Source organism: Anas platyrhynchos, chromosome 1 (assembly GCF_047663525.1).
Source record: "Anas platyrhynchos isolate ZD024472 breed Pekin duck chromosome 1, IASCAAS_PekinDuck_T2T, whole genome shotgun sequence".
NCBI classification, from domain to species: domain Eukaryota; kingdom Metazoa; phylum Chordata; class Aves; order Anseriformes; family Anatidae; genus Anas; species Anas platyrhynchos.
The window spans coordinates 203,903,220-203,919,829 of record NC_092587.1 but is presented as its reverse complement, the minus strand read 5'-3'; the positions used below and the strand labels follow the sequence as shown (position 1 = coordinate 203,919,829).

General features: G+C 47.6%; 2 protein-coding genes across 6 annotated transcripts in view; one reads left to right on the top strand and one right to left on the bottom strand.

Moving 5' to 3' along the window:
* The window catches only part of RSF1 (remodeling and spacing factor 1), a 55,885-nt gene extending 48,841 nt beyond the window's left edge, over positions 1 to 7,044 (bottom strand). The window contains exon 1 of the mRNA XM_027466716.3: positions 6,813 to 7,044. Within this exon, the coding sequence (XP_027322517.3) occupies positions 6,813 to 6,999 (187 nt within the window). The 5' untranslated portion in view covers positions 7,000 to 7,044. The remainder of the gene's footprint in view (positions 1 to 6,812) is intronic.
* AAMDC (adipogenesis associated Mth938 domain containing) lies at positions 5,792 to 15,861 on the top strand. Of its 5 annotated transcripts, XM_005024062.6 has the most exons (5): positions 7,957 to 8,073; positions 9,059 to 9,247; positions 10,588 to 10,738; positions 14,046 to 14,141; positions 14,827 to 15,861. In XM_005024062.6, exons 3-5 carry the CDS (start codon positions 10,607 to 10,609, stop codon positions 14,965 to 14,967), a joined length of 369 nt encoding a protein of 122 aa, XP_005024119.3. In that variant the 5' UTR covers positions 7,957 to 8,073; positions 9,059 to 9,247; positions 10,588 to 10,606; the 3' UTR covers positions 14,968 to 15,861. The 5 variants fall into 5 exon arrangements, with proteins under 5 accessions (XP_038033699.1, XP_027322523.2, XP_005024119.3 ...); XM_038177771.2 differs by lacking the exons at positions 7,957 to 8,073; positions 9,059 to 9,247 and adding an exon at positions 5,792 to 5,906; XM_027466722.3 differs by lacking the exons at positions 7,957 to 8,073; positions 9,059 to 9,247 and adding an exon at positions 7,293 to 7,332.
* The last annotated feature ends 749 nt before the right edge of the window (positions 15,862 to 16,610 follow it).

The window sequence follows — 16,610 nt, the reverse complement described above, 5'->3', positions numbered from 1 at the left end:
GAAGCCAACCTAAACATCAGCTTTGGGACGGGTTCAGAACAGGAGGTGCCAGGTGGGGGCACTAAGAATTGCACACATCATTGTTAACTTCAAGGTAATGCTGTCTGGTGTGAGAAATCTCAAACAAGAGGAAAAAACGCCACTCGAAGAAGACAGAAAAAGGAAAAAACACAACCAGGAAGCCCCTGGGCTACAAACTATTGGAAGCTGGGAGAATATCCCAAGAAACTCCCAGCTCCTGCAGCTGACCAGTGCCAAGGAGAAGATGCTGATGGATCGCTGCCTTCATCTGGAGCAGCCTTCCTGCGGCCAGCAAAGCACCTCCTGCAGCTCTTTGCCTGGATTCCCACCAACGCCCAGCTGGAAGAAGCAGCCCCCATCTCTCCAGGGCTATATCGGGTACTGGCACATGTTTCTGACATCCCAAATTCTGTAATCCTGAGGATTTGGATGAAGTGCAGCTCAGACTGCTTTAACAACTCGGACGTTTAGTCCTTCATGCGGGGAAGAACTTCGTTGAAGCTGAAGTTTTCCAGCGGGGATGCTATTTCTGAGCACGCCAGAAGAAAAAAAAAGACAAGAGCTAGACAAAACACAGCTCCTCGCTTACACGTGATGGTGCCACGCCGCTCACCCTGATGATTGTGAAGGTCCCTCCTGCAGATATACCACAATGACACGAAACTGGAGCTGCTTTTTAACCCAGAAGCACGATTTGCCCGTCTCCCCCATCGGTTTGGGTGATGGGGAGTCCCGCTGGGGCTCAGAGTGGTGTTCCCAGCCTCAATCCCAGCGCACACCCCGGTGGGATGATGGGCCAGCTCCATCTTCAATAAATACATCAAGCCTTGCCACGGGAAAACTAACAGAAGGGGGTTAGTTAGATCACAGAGATGCATCCATACTCTATTAGGAAGCAATTAATTCCAAGACAAACTTAATTCACTTCTCCAATGAAGAAAAACACACGTGGCCAGGCATGCTGGCCTGAAGTCTTAATCTAAAAGGACTGCAAAAGGAGCAGAGGAGTTGATTCTGCATTAACCTCGTTTGCCACAAAGTCAGCACAAGACCAACCACTCGTGCTGCTTGCTTGCTCCAAGTTTAAGCCTGTTAAACCCCAACAATTCCAGCTACACACAGTGGGGTCTGCCTCCACGAAACCCATTCACCTGACCACTGGAAACACGGAGCTGCAGAACTTTAAACAAACCAGAGGTGCAGAACCTGATATACCCAAAAGTGAAGCAAGAACAGAAGTAATACATTCAAAATTTCACTAGGTACACCCTTATTTGCAAGTCTGCAGAGCAGCTTTCATATAAACGCTTTTATTCCTCAATATTTTATTAAGCTAAGCACACTGCATTACCCTAACAGGTTTCTTACCAGCTGGATTAATGGCTTGAACAGGAGTTTAAATTTGGGTCAGTCCCTAGGTACAGCATTGATCGGCCTAAACTCTTGTTTATAAACCTCAGGTGAGCTTGAATTGCACGTGGGGGATGACTACCTGATTCAAGCAGCAGTTGCATTTCTTATTCATCCAGGAAAGGGCGCGATGAGATACAAGCAGAGGCTCCTAAAACTATAAAAAGTTACTTCAGACTAGTTGATAGATGTTTAGAGCAGCAGGAAGCTTATAACACTGAGATAGCCACACTTCATGTCTGATGGAGAAGATCCAACAGTACCTTGTGTGAACAATCCCCCCAGCCAACAAACCAGGGGTGTTCATTTACCCGAGGAAACTGCCCTTTCCACACCAAAACCAGATGATAAATCACCATTTCAGTTAAAATTTAGTAATTAACAGCGTTTGACCACTTCCCTATCCCATTTATTTCCTATTCTAACACCGACCAAGCTGCAGATTTCTGCAATCTATCAGGACTTTTGCCTAAAAGTCGCATCAAACTCCCTAACTTTGGGTCAGCAGGACCCAAACAGGCTGGATCTTGTTAAACACCAGAAAATCAATCACTAAAACGGAGCAATCTGCTTTATTCCCCTCTTCATTAGGAGCATTCCTAATCTTGAGCTTGAAAGCCTCGCTCCTTGCCATCGGATCTCACCAGCTTTTGTTTGCTGCATTAAAACAGCCACAGAGCTCCGGGGCTGCTTCTCGCAGCCAAGTATCGACCAGCACTTTAAATCGTCGTTAATTGTTAATTTCTGCAGAGAAGGGTAAGAACCTTACGCTGCAAAGCTTTGCAAAGGTATCGGAATGACAATAAGGGAACTGCCAGGACCCACCGGAACAAACGGCTTCAGCATCCAAATTCCTTTGGAAAGAGAAAAGAAGTGAGGTGTCCAGAAGATTTAGAAACAAAAAGTAGTTTATAAAACCTCTGAAGTGTGGTAGATCCAAAGAATATTATACTCTTTTCAGTTCTATGACGGAACTTTTAAGCGTACTTGATACTAAAGAAACCCTAAGTAACTTCCAGGGGTTTTCCCACAGCCTACCTGCCCCTAACCTCAGTTCTGGACATAAAGACCAAAAGGGGGAAGGGGAGAAAAGACTCACAAAATTGGACCTACACCTCACATCATCTTTCTTTACACCATCTAAACCTGAGCCAGCATGGAAAGAGTTTTATTATCAAACTCCAAACCCATCACATCCACGTGATAATTAAAGAGACGAACTTTTAGGCTGGCTCAATCTGCCAGCAAGAGTCAAAGGAGATCCCAAAGCTCCTGGGGAGAAGGCAGCAGACTGCCTCAGCCCAGAGACATACCCACCAAAACGTATTTGCTGCTTTCAAGCCCAACTTTAGCACCACCAGGAAGACTTCGAGGCAAGCTCGCTGTTCGGCTGCGCTATGCTCCCTGTTCAAATTTCAATCAGGAGCAAATCAAACCCCACACTGCTCCAAAAAGCCTGCAGCAGGGGATGAGAGAGCGGAGCCGAACGCTTCCGAGGACACGATTCACCTCGGCGAGAGGTTCTCCCATTCACACGCCGGGGAAGCTGGCAAACCAGCGAGCGTTTTGCGTAGTCATGTGTAAAATGAGATCTCTGTCGTGCAAGCAAACGTTCTGCTAATATTTTCATTCACAAGAGCCCGAGTGCTTAATTAACATTTATACCAATTCCCGAGCTATTTACCAACACAAAGGAGGCGATGTGATATCATGGTTCCTTACACACAGCCCTCAACGCAGGCAGAGTTCTTGCTCCCCTCCATCACGTGTTGAAATACTAAATTTTCCACGGCTGGGCTGCTACAAGAGAAACTTGGGAAAACAGGCAAGGTAGGTGCGTTAGAAGAAGGAGAACAAGCAGTGCTTCCCGGGGATTACTCGCTCTGTTTGCACCATTTTGCCTTTGTAGGAAAAAGATGCAGCAGGACGATGTGTCTTAGCTTGGCACCTCCCAGTACAGTGACACAGGGGGTGATCACATCTCCCAGCCTCATTAGAAGCCCCAGGTAAAACCATTTATTCACTCACTTTTTAATAAATCCTAAGAGAAGCGATTTCCTTTGAGGCATGACAACTAGCAACGGGTGTAAGGTAGGGCTCTCACCACCCAGATCTTGGTGGAAGAAGCTTAAGCCCATTGTCAATCCAACCCAAATCATGGTACAAAACAAGGCTCAAGATTATTCAAGGCCAGATAATTATCCCTCACAAAGCAAAACGTTCCCCAAACGACCCCAGGTCTCACAACTTTGAACAGTTACAGGTTTAGAGCGAGGCACCAGCAGGAAGAGCTGCGCCCCCACGGATCCACACTTATCCCTCTCCTCTCTTTGTGACCAGCAGGATCACCGCTCTGCCATCTGACCGCACACGGTTTAGGTTATCTGCCAGCTCCCAAAGCGCATCTTTTAACCGGGTTTGTGCGTTCGGACGAGGCCATACCTCTGCACAGGCATTTCAAATACCAAACATGCTGCTGATGCAGGTTAATCCCACACCCAAACAACTTGGATGACGAAGGAAACCTCCGCGCTCGAGCACTGCTGTCACTGCCACCTCTCGAAATTCTCAGGTAGCAGCGCCCCTTCCTCCCCAAAAAGCTTCTGCTTTGGTTACTTCATCGTGAACGAGCTCTTTGTTCCAATAATTACCAGGAGAAAATAAAGCCTGTTATACAACAAGGCAGCAACATTCAGACCGGAGCTCCCGCTGCTCCTTGAGACCCCCAGCACAACGAGAAGGAAGTTTCACTGGCATCTTCCACAATCAACTCTTCAGACAAGAAAAGAGAGCCCGTGGTGTCTAAAACCACTCAGGTGGTTTTATATATTGCTGTCTAAGTCCACTGGTATCAAAAGTGAAACTTTGCACAACTTAAATCCAAACCTTTTTTGCTCTCCAAGGAAAAGCTGCATACGGTTGGTAAGTACTGGATGCTCAGAGGACAAAACAACTCATTCTTCAGTTTTCAAACACTGCCCAGCAACTTGCTGGTTTGTAACCTTACAGACACCCTGTCAGGAACCAATATATGTAAAAAAGACACAAATGTAGTATCTGCAATTGTTTTTTCTGAAAGCATAAACATACTAGTAGATCCTGGCACCACAAATCAAGCTGTGCGAGTTGGCTCAATCAATAAAACACAAATCCCCGTCACGCAAATCATCACATCAAGCTTCAAGAACCTCCTAAATTTAGTTTTCCACACTTCCACTCTTTCTTTTCTTAAAGATAAGCAAAGGCAGGCAAACGTTCTCTACACCAGACACAAGCAAAAATCAAGCAGCTCAGAGAGGGCGTTATCAGAAGGTAAAAACGTCCCCATTCGTGGAGAACAACCCGTCCTGCCCCCCACATGGGAAGAGAAACGCAGAGTGTAGCAAATGAACACCCCATAACACACACACCACAACGCACAAGGCACGCAAAAGCTTTGTAGGGACGAGCTGTCAAGTAGCTGTTGTCCTGTTGATATCCACCCCCTGTCCCACGCGATTAAAGTTCAGAGAAAATTCAGCTTTTTACCAAAGGCACGTACTTAACACACAGGTCACTAGCTCAGCCTTGAATTTTAATTTATTCTACAAGTCCACACAACAAATCACTCTTATGGGCTCGTTTACATTTTGTCACAGGGTAAAAACGTTCATTTTCTTTACAGACGTTACTTCAAAAAGGGTGTTTTCATCACAAATTCAAACTCCAGCGTAGCGGCGGCTTTTATTCAGAAGTTTTGCAACAACTTTGCCAGAACGGGACTTCAGCAACCGAATCCTTTTACGGGGGGGAACTGACGGATATTCCAGGCGGGTAGCCCGGCTTTTAGGTGTTAGGGGAGCTCGTTTTTTCCTCTGCACGTGAGCTGGGAGGCGGAGGAAGCTTTTCTCATTCCATTTCAGCTGGTGCAAACTCAGGCAGGACGCGTGCGCCCCGCGAAGGACGGCTTCCTCCAGGCGAGGAAGCACCCCCCCGCCGATTTCACCCCCAAATCCCCGCGCCGCGGGGTGGCTTTCGTAAGGAGGGAGTCGATATGGGGAGGAAAAAAGGGGAGAAAAGAGGGTTTTGGGGGAGGAAAAGCAGCCCCGGGTTGGGATTCTCCAGCAGCAGGAAGTTTCTATGGGGCCTGGCGAGCATGCGCCGTGAGCCCGGCGGTCTCCCGATGTGGCAAGAGTGCAGAGAGGCAAGGAGCAGAGAAATAATCGAGACAGAGCCCGAGAGCAACAAGCACCTTCCCCTCTGGATCCCCGGCTGCTGTTGCTGTTGCTGCCGCCTCCTCGCAGCCCTCCCCCTGGCCGCTCGGCTGCCCGGGGCCCTCCCACAGCCATCGCAGAGGAATTGGAGAGGCTGGCAAGCAAAGCTTCTGCTGCTGCTGCTGAAGGGAAAGGAGAGGAAAAGGAGGAGAGAGGAGAGGAGGAGCAGCTGGCAAGGGAACGGCCGAGTGGCCCAGCCACCCTGCGCCTCGCCCAGCTCAGGTGGTGGGGGGCTGGAAGGGGAAATGGGGGGGGGGGAAAAAGGGCCAAGCTTTTAACCCCCTGCCCAGCTGGGAGAGAAGAGAGGAGGGGAGAAGGACAGAGAGCAAGCACAATGGCTGGCTGTGTGTGTGGGGAGGAGATTTCCTACAATAGCAGCACTGGGGAGGGCTCGGGGCTTTTCTGGTGCCCCCCCCTGCATCTCTTCTTCCCCATTCCTCACCCCACATAGGCAGGGGAGAAAGAAGGGGGGAGGATAAAAAGCCTGAGGGCATTGCCTTGGGTCTCCCCCACGGTATTTTTATTTTAGGGGAGAAGTAGAAAGGGACGCAAACACTGAGGGGGGGGGGGCACAGAAGCAACCCCCCAGCTGGAGGCAGGGTGGAGGAGACCCGCTGCCAGCGTTAGGCTGAGCAAAAAATAATAATAATAATAATAAATAGTTATTTAAGCCGATCTCCCTGCACGAGTCCAACCCAGGGGGGCTGAAGGAGGGGGTGTAGGGGGTCACAGCCGATATTGGGGTGGGGGAAAAGGGGGGAGCCCCCACCTTCTATTGGGGGGGAGGGGAGGAATCTTCCCCCTTCCCCAAGCAACTGCTCAGCCCCAAAAGGGTGGAAGGGGTGAAAAAGGAGGGGGGGGAAAGGCCACAGCCCCCCCCGGGGCTTCACGCCGGGAATCCCAGGCCCCTCCTCTCCCTCAGCGCGCTCCACCCCCGGGGCTGGGAGGAGGCGGGGGGGGACCAGCCCCGGTTCCCCCCCACTCCAAACCCCTTCTATGTCACCAACCTCTCCCCCCCACACCCCACCGTCCCCCCCAGTCCTTCCTCAGAGCCGGCGGAGAGAAGGGAAAAGGGAAAAAGGGAGAAAGCTGAGGGGAGGTGAGGGGGGGGGGGGGGGGGGCGCTCACCCTGCTCGCCGGGCTCCTGCAGGACGCGCTCCAGCTCGGGGAAAGGCAGCTCGGGGAGATCCAGCAGAGCCCCGTAACGTTCGAGGAACGAGCAAACGACGGCGAAGTTGGGCCAGGAACCCGGGCAACCCGGGCCGGCGGCGGGAGGGGGAGGCGGCGATGGAGGCTGAGGAGCCGCCGCCGCCATCTTGGGGCCGGGGATGGAGAAGGAGCAAAGGGGGGTGGGGGGGGAGGGAGTGAGGGGGGCGCTGCCGAGCCGCGCGCCGCCACGGTCCCACAATGCACCGCGGCGGCCTGAGGGGAGGGGGCGGGAGCGCGGGGCCGGGCGGCTCCTCGCCGCCGCGTGCGGCGCGGCAATGAAAACAAGGCGGGGCGGGGGTATTTATAGAGGGGGCGGGGGCAAGGGTGGGGATGGACGGGTGGATGGGCCAATGGGAGGGAGGGGAGGTGGTGCCGACAGGCGGCGCTGGCCAATGGGAAGGGAGGATGGGAGGGAGGGGGTGGGTGTTCCGCGCGGCCGGTGAGTGGGGTGCGGGCGCGTGCCGGCCGTTAACGGCCCTGAGGGGGAAGGGGTGGGAGGGAGGCGGCGTCGGGGGCTGTGGAGAAATAGGAATAAAAATAAATTTTTAGGCAGCTTTGAGCCTCGCTTCTGTCGTGTCCTTGCACCCTGCCTCGCCTCCTGTCACAAGCTGGCCGCCTGCCCTCCCCTTTCCTCCCCGTGCGCGCCGTCCCGCGGCTCCTCAGCAAAATATATATTTATATTTTTTTTTTTCCAACTTTACCTCAGTCCTTGTCCTGTCTGCTTCTTTAAACCTCGCTTATCCTCCCCCCTTGCGTTTCTGCTGTCGGTTTTTAAGTCTTCGCCGGCTTTTCTACCCTCATGAAGTTGCTTTGATGCAGGGGAGTTTCTTACTTTTTACTTACCTTGCTCACTGTTAGTTTTAGAGCACCACATCCCCTTTTTGATACCTTGCTTACTTCTTTTCATGCCTTGATACTTATTTTGATACTTTGATACTTATTTTGATACCTTGATTCACTCTTTTACCCTCTGTGACCTCAGGGCATGTCTTTGCTTTTAATAAACATTTACTTTAACAGGCTGTCAATACAGCGTTTCTCTCCCTCCCCTTTTTTATTCCAGCTGTTCCTGGCAGGTTATACTTCGCAGAAATGTTGAACTTCACAGAAGAAACAGCAACGTTGCCAGTTTTAAATCCACCTGCTTGCCCAGCTACACTTCTACGTCACGTTTCTTTAGGTTAATCACTTATTTTTTCCTCCCCCATCCTAGCCATTGCTTCATATATTTTTTTATTTCAGCCCAATCTCCTTGTATAAGTTGGTATTTTGCCTCTTAAGCTTCTCTGCTTCCTTTATTTCCTATGTTTTCTGTAGCTTTGCTTACAGATTCCTCAGCCATCTCTGCTCCTCGCCTCCTGGACCTCCCTCCCTGTCACGTTTGGACTATGGCAATTTCCAGTTTGTGGCATCCAGCTCATTTGATTCTTACTTGGCACTCTGTTTCAGCAGATAGCATAGTGAATAATTAAAAAAGCAACTCATTTGTCGGGGAAATATTTCCCCGATCCGTGCTGATTAGTGACTGGACCGTGCCCTGTGTGAAGAAGGTCCAAAGTCCCTGTTAAAAAAAATTCATTCTTCTTCACTTCAATTTAAGATGCCTTAAAAAAAATTCATTCTTCTTCACTTCAATTTAAGATGCCTTCACTAATTCAAATAACCTCACGTTTCTGGTATTCCCTGGCAGTATGATGGGAAATGCTTTCAGACTACTAATCATCATTTATGGCTTTTGAGTTATCTCTCTTAGCTCCTGCCCCTTATTTTTGTGCTGTTGGAAGAGGATATGACAGAATCTGGACGCTATGGATTTAAGCCATGTATTCGCCATCCTATTTGCAGTTTGTGCTTCTTTGATTGCATTAACCCAGCCTTGCAAATACCATTTTGATCAAGAGATCTGATATTCCTAATTTTGTTACCATTCATTTACCTCTCCGCCATTCACCTCGCTGCAGTCTCTGCTCAAAACTAGCCCGGGGAAAATTTATTTGAATTCTTAGTAGCCATGTTCTGGGTAGTGGATTCTGCCTTTTACCCTTTTTGGTGATTTCACTTTGCTGGGACTAGCGATAGATATTTCTTCTGCCGTAATCTTGCTTCACCAGACTTTTGGGAAAACAGTCTGATGACCCTTTGTGTGTCAATCCCTTGCTTTGTAGGTATGTGAGGAGAGAATCCAGAGCATGGGAATCCAGGCAAATTTCTCTCCCCTGTAACTGCTTGCCTGGCGTCCTCTTTGGCAGGGTGCGTGTGCCACCAGCTTCACAAAGGAGCAGGAAAGAAATAATTGCCCTGTTCTTCTGGGGAAGCAGCAGCTCTGGCAGCCTCGGTCCTGTGCTGAATCCAAAGTAAGGCTGTTTCTACTTCACATGATGTTTGAAGCAGGGCACTGAGATTCACGTCCTGCCTGCTCATGTGCAAGATGGGACAGGAGGCTGCCAGGAGGGCTGGAAGCCTGGTAACCCAAAGATTTCTGCTTTATGAGGGCTCCTTCCTTAATCAGCACCACCAGGGTCCCTATGATTGATTTTCTTGGTGAATTTGGATTATTAAAAAAAGGAAAAGGATGAGAATCTGGATATCTGGAAGGATCTGCCAGAGGTTTGCTGGGTCAGCCAGGAGCAGAGCTCTTGGTACTGCAGAAACCAGCATCTGTCTTTGCGGCGCAGGCTTCAGACCATCCTCTTCGCTTGGAACTGGAAGGGCAGAAAGCAGAAAGGTCACTCCCGAGGCGCAGATCTTGGCTGTCGAGCAAGTCTAAAGCATTTCCAAGGCATCCCTGGGACTGGTTTCTTGCTGTCGAGTGCCAGAATCCCAGCGGCGATCAGGTTGCAGTTACTTGAAGGACTGTGACGAGGGCGGAAACTTTCGAGGTGGTGCTCCCAAGGCATCGCCCCTGCCTGAATGCCCGGCTGTCGGGGAAAAATGAGAAAATAAGGAGAGATTTAGAGAGCGTGACCGAGAGGAAGGCCAAAGGGAACTAAAATTTATTTATCATTAAACTGAAGCAGTAAAGATTGAGGTTAGGCATTAAAAATGATGTTGTTTGGCTTCTGAACTGTCCTGAGAAATTGCGCTGGGAGATTTGGTGTCTCTGAGGAGTGACTCAGGGAAGAAGTCTCGACCCCTTCAGGTCTCCAAAAGTCCATTAGTTTAAAGCCCACGTCCAACATTTCACTGTCTTCTCCCTTCCTTAAAGCTAATAAGGCAACACCATGCTTGTTTGTTTTTTGTTTTTTTTTTTTTCTAATCTCATCTACTGTCTGAAACTAATAAACAGGAACATACCGGCGTGGTTTAGAGGGCCAAAGAAACAGTGCATCCCGCAAATATTTTAGGAAAATTTGACCTTCTTCATCATATATTTAGCAACGAGATTAAAAACCAGATTTGGAAAGATAGCCAGGGAACTGATCCCTGTTGATTGTTCTAAAAGCTGAGTACCTGATACTTTAACAGATGTAGCGTGTAAAATGATTTGCTCCAAATCCTCCAAGAGCCCCGAGAGGATGGGTAATTAACAAACCTGCTGGTCCTTTGCCCAATTCTGGTGCCACAAAATCACACGGATCGAGCCTGTAACAGCATTTTCTTCCCAGCTCTTTGGGGCAAGGACACAATTTTGGTTTTTCATTAATGTGCCGCATGTGTTAGCCTGATGGTAAGCATTAAATATCCTTTTTTCCAGACTTTGGTTCAGCGTAGAGATGTCTTCCCCTGAAATCGCTTCCCTTTCGTGGGGTCAGATGAAGGTTAAGGGCTGCTCCACCACCTACAAGGACTGCAAAGTGTGGCCGGGAGGCAGTCGGACCTGGGACTGGCGAGAAACGGGGACGAACGTGAGTTTGCCTTTTACTTCCCACCCTGCATTTTGAACAGGACTTCATTAATAATGCAGTTTTCATAAGAGGCTGGTAGCAACCTTTATTAAGACTACATAAAAATTGTCTTGAATAGGATAGAAATGAATTTATGGGAAGACAAAAGAAATCCTCAGCAAGTGACCGTACATGTTTGGCAGAGAACAATGCAGGCAGCTTAGTTTATATCCCTTTCCCTAGTGTTCCTCCTACTTATTTCCAAGGAGAAGTATGCAGAGACAGCATCAGATGCAACAATTCCTCCACAAAAAGCTCACAGGCTGCCAACCGCAGTGACCTGGCTTTGTAGCCACGTACTAAAGGATTCCCTGCACAATTTTTGTATCCCTTAAGCTTTATCTGTAATTGCTGTCAGAATCCTGTAACACTACATGGAATAGTGTTGGTGTTTCAAATTCAGCAGCAGCATTATATATTGGGAACCCAGTTTGATCATTTGTCCCATAACAGGGCTTGCGCTAAGATAGCTGACTAAAAAAATAATAATCCACATATTCCAAGCAAGAATTAAAGCTAAAAAGACCTACACACCGTGCCTTAGACCCTGCTGTATCCATGCAGGCCCCCCCAGGTTGCTGCCGTGTTCATTTGGACACAACCGAGAGGCAGAACTTTGGGTTTGGAACTTCCTAGATCATCTCCTGGGGAGCAGAACTTTTTAAGCTCTCAGATTTCAGTCCATAAAGAGTGTACGGCACAAAGCAAGAGGCTTTTTTGCTTCTCAAGAGAAATCCGAGTTTTCACAGTGATGCTTTCTCGGTTTATGTGCCCACACAAGTGGAGAAGCAAAACACGTGCGGCATGAAACGTTCCCCAGTAGTTTCCAGATCACATTTTGATTTCATTCCTCCATTTCAAAGCGTTGTTTCGGGTTAGGACGTTGAGGAGGATGTGCCTTCCTTCTAAAGCTGCAGCCAGGGGATGTCTTCAGGTGACAGAGGAAAGCTTTAAGCCCATAAAAGTCCTCAGAGGAATCCTGCAGTTGACAAAAGAAAGAGGAGGCTGTTAAATGAAAATCAGGGGAGAAAAGAAGAGTTGAGTTATTTAGAGAGGCAGGTTTTATGACGTATTTTCTATGTAATCAGTAAACAAAAAATTACCTATTTAGGTTTTCCTGTATAGGATCCTTTTAAAGCTCCTGCTGGAGGTCAGACCCTTCCCTCCTACTGCTGTGACAGCCAGGGGGGAGTTGGGTGGTCTTTAAAACCGAATAGCAAGCAACAAATACAGGGCTAAAATGAGCCTTTAATAGACTGCATCCCCTCCTGTAGAAGGATTATAAAGGAATTTTATTCACTTAGCACTGGGAACAATAGGATTCACTCATCTTCTGTGTGTTTCCTCGTGGTAGCATGCGTGCTTTGAGCGTGTTTTACCTGGGGCTAGGGGGAGCTGCTCCCTCAGCCTGAGGAATAAAGCGGTGCCCCTCGTGCCCTGCACTCCAGTTGGAAACAAATCCCTTCCTTTCCTTCTCTGCTTTCAGCCTGATGCCTGGCACGCCGTCCTTTCAGCAGGGAAAAACTGCACGACTGGCTCTGCGAGGGCCTGGAACCCAGCACTGCTCTCCCTCCCGACCTTAACCCTGGGGGATAAAAGGCAGCCTCCCTAATAACCTGCTAGCGGGGAAAAAAGGAGGCCCGAGGAGACCAGGGAACAACACGGGCAAGAAATTCTGCTGCCTGTGTTCCCTCCCACTGTCACCTCAGTGGAATTAGCTGCGATGATACAGTTATTCCTCCATGGTCCATATTTCCTCTGACGCTACTATTTTCCTACAAAGCAGGTGGAAGCCCCCTGATCATCGTGTAACCGCGGCAAATCCTTTTGTTCCGCGGCATTAATGTCTCAGCAGTGCTTATCATATGACAGCAAACCTTCCCCCAGCTAACTAATTAACGTAATTGCAGGAAACTGTACCTGTTCTTTTTGTCTAAGCTTTGAGCCTACCTTAAAAACCCCCGAAGGAAAAGCATTACCTATTTTATCACAAACTTGCAATGTTTTATCTCGTACTAGCAATGGTTTTACAGTGGTTTGGCCTGAGAAAGCTCCGCAGAATGAAGCCACCTGTGTGTTAGGTGGGGATTTTAACTGTAAATGTACCTCAAGGGAATGCAACCCTAAAGGTAAACTCTCTGCTGCTGAAATTCTGGATCCCAACTAACCCTAATACTTTGGTGGGATAATTTAATCCACCTCCTAGAACTGGCACCTTAATATGGAAGGTTTCCCTCAGAGCTTTGGGAGCTCTTGTGTTGGTTTCCACTGGAAAGCTCTCACCATGTTCAGCAAGATGATGCTGGACAGGGCAGGGCTGGCAACAATCCTGACACCTTGTGGGAGGCTACAGGGCTGGCAACCTGGGCAGAAGGAAGAAAAACACAGGAGAGAACACAAGGATGTCAAAGAGAAAAGCTCACAACCTCATGGAACAAAGCTCAAACACAAAATAACAGGAGCTGGCTGCTGAGCAAAAAAAGGAGCAGGGAGAGAAGAAAAGTGTTAATGGGTTAAAAAAAATCATGCACACCAAGGAGGGGCCAATATGTCGGTCATCTTACTTCTAGCCATGTAGAGAGCCATGGAAATGGGGCTGAGGGAGTAGTGTAACATAATAAAGGTTTATCTTCAGATATTACATGATATTTGCAGATTTGTATGTTTATGTTTATCAGCAGTAAATGAGTGTACTTTAAAAACACAATCCACATGCTCTTAGAGCTCTTTTTTCTTTAAAAGGAGTTGGGTTTCAAATATTCCCTTCTCAAAATTAAGAATAGAGCAGAAATTGAAACTGTTACCTGAAATGACACTAACCAATATGTTTCAGTCCTCTTTGGTAAAGGATTTAATCATTTTAATTATTTGAGGAGCTCTCTTATGATTAAAGCGAGTAAACGTGAGCTCACTGCAATCTTTGCTACAAAAAGGCTTTGTTTGCTGGAAAACAGGAAGCAACGTATTGCAATTTATTGATTTCACTTTTAATATTTACAAAAAGCCATAAATGTTTTAGGGATGTGTAATGCATCATTCATTTTTAACTGGTTAATTAAGGCTGTCGATATTGCCATCGATTGATTAACCATCATCCTTCACCTGCCTATGAAATACCTGCTGAAATTACCACCGTGCAGGGGCTGTGGTACATTTTGGTGGGTACTTTACACCACTAATCGAGGAACAGGCTCAGAACCCGTAGCTGAAGCCCTCGTGGTTGATGCTGCCACTACTCTGAATATTATTTCCTTCCTCTGACCCTCAGCATTCTCCAGGAGTGCAGCCGGCTGACCTTGAAGAAGTTGTCAAGAAAGGCGTGCAAACCGTCGTGATCGGTCGTGGCATGAGCGAGGCTCTGCAGGTAGGTTTTCGTTCCGGGTTTGTTTTCCCTCCCCTTCTTTTTAGGGGAAAAAAAATCCACAGTGATTTACCAAGAGGGGAAAAAAAATTCAGGCTGCTGACTTAGCATGACTGAACTCCTGCCGGGAGTCACCCTCTTCCCGAAAGAAGCCTCATGTGAGCTCCTCTGTGTTAGCATCAATGTCAAGCAGTCAAAAGGCTGACGTTCTGCTAGAGAAGCAATTTAAACAAGGAGGATTTTTTACAATGTCATTACTCCCCCTCTCAGACTAGGCTGGGAGACTCGGCTAATGAGGCCTTTTTGTTAGCAGCGCTGGCGGTGTCACTGCGGCAGGTAAACCAGCTACACAAAGCTCACAAGCGCCAAGCTTCGTGAGAAGCAATTCTCTTTGGAGAGCTGAACAACACCTTGCTTACACTAATTACCTTTAGCTCAACTTCCACTCCCTTTGGTAAGAAAAGGCTGCACTTTACACTGCATTAAGGGGGGGGGGAGGTGTGTACGTACACGTAACTTTATCAAAGAGAAAAAATGGTATCAAGCTTAGAAATATCTGAGCACTTTATCAGTTTGGCAACTATCAGTAACATAAGTGCATCTGCTAACAAATCTCATCAGTTTTTCTTCAAGCCCTGTGCTGGGGAGGGAAGTCTCTAATCCTCGCTTTTTCCTTTTACCTTTGGAGGTTCCATCGTCTACCGTGGACTATCTAAAGAAAAACGGGATCGAGGTGGTGGTCTTGCAAACCGAGAAGGCTGTGGAAGAATACAACGCCCTGGCTGCTCGGGGTGTCAAGGTGGGGGGCGTCTTCCATTCGACGTGCTGAAGCACCGTGGGCTCAGAGCCTGCCCCTGCCCTCGGCCAAGTCACGGGCAGGCCTCCCGGCTGCCTCAGGTTACAGCCAGCATTGGGGATTGACATGCCACAGCATTAATGTGCGCTGGAAATCGAGTGCAAGGGCAGTTTATGAGCTTAGGATTTAAACAAACCGAGTGCTCACAAAGGTGGGTTGTTAATGAGATCGTTTAATTACAGAACCGTTTGCATACGTTCTGGAGATTGACCTAAACTTTAGAATATTGGCTGTATTCTGGTCACTTTTCACCTTTGGGTTAAATTAAGATATTAAATTGTGAATATTCTTCTTAGGAAATGGCCTGGGATTACATGGTTAGCTACTGCAGCGTTGTCATAAAACATCTGATGAGTACAATCAAGTGGTGGTGAAGGATCACTTTATAAATAAGATAAAATAAATGAGTAAGAATAAAAGAGGTGACCCCAGAACAACTCTGCCTCCTGCTGGTGACTTCACTCAGGGTATTGGTTGTGCAGATCTGAGATGAATCAAGACTGTAAAACTTCCTACTTTTAAATTTTACATAGAGCCTAGAAAAAGAAGTCCCTGGGGAATAAATTTATAATCTGTGCCTTAAACAATTTTCCCATTACCTGCACTGTGAGTACGGAGTTGTGAAATGTGTGTCTTGCAAGTATTAAAGAAGTCGCTACCTGCTTCAAATGATCTAAAAACTCTGTCTCAGAGCTAGCTTGCAGCATAAATGATGAGTTTTTAGGAAATCGGTCTAAATTACTGTTGGCAAGGTGTTGCCAGCAAGCGTGGGGTGGAAGTTAGGGTTCTTACCAAGCATTGTGTTTCCTGTTTGCACATCACAACAAGAGCTGTTACAGTGAAAGGATTAAAAGTTCTTTCAGTTGCTCTTCCGCTGTTTCTTTTCTTTGGTGGGCTTCTCTTAACATTACCAGTTACACGTTACCCATTGTAGGTTATGGTTTTCTACTAGGCTCACTTACTCTTCACCTGAGCAGATTAAGGCTGTGCACATTACCAAAAGTACAATAAAACTTAGGGACTTGGAGCTATCCAAGGAGCAGCAGAGCAGCTCAGACTGGTAATGAGAACTGGGTGACTATCCAAAGACCCAAGAACAGCCAAATTTACAAAATACGGTGGCCTCTTTGTTTATTTGCTCTCCTAACCATTTAAAACCTTTTATCTGATCAAATACAACATGGCATAAAAGCGAAGGAAAAGTGAGTACTTGTACGTTTTATCTTGCAATCTCCTAATTGAAGCAATATTTTCGTGGAGCTACATTTGAGGTAAAATCTCACCCAAACCAGCAAAAACTCCTTTTCAGCCGCTGCAGCGCCACCATGTTTTTCTCACTAACTTTCTAACTTTTCTTACTAACTTACTAACTTTATAACTTTCACGGTGTGAAGCAGAAGATGACCGTCCGACCCAGAAGGCTGCAGTCATCCCAGGGGAACACCAGCAGAACCACTTCTTACCACTCTGCACGGAGTAAAAGATGTAATTTTTGTGATGTTAGCTAATAGCAGGGGGCTGCCTCCTGAGCAGTGATAGATTTGTGTTATTTCATGATCTTGTGGGCCTTAAAATGGCCTTGATTAGGAAGAGGTTTTTACAAAGGGGCCGATTCC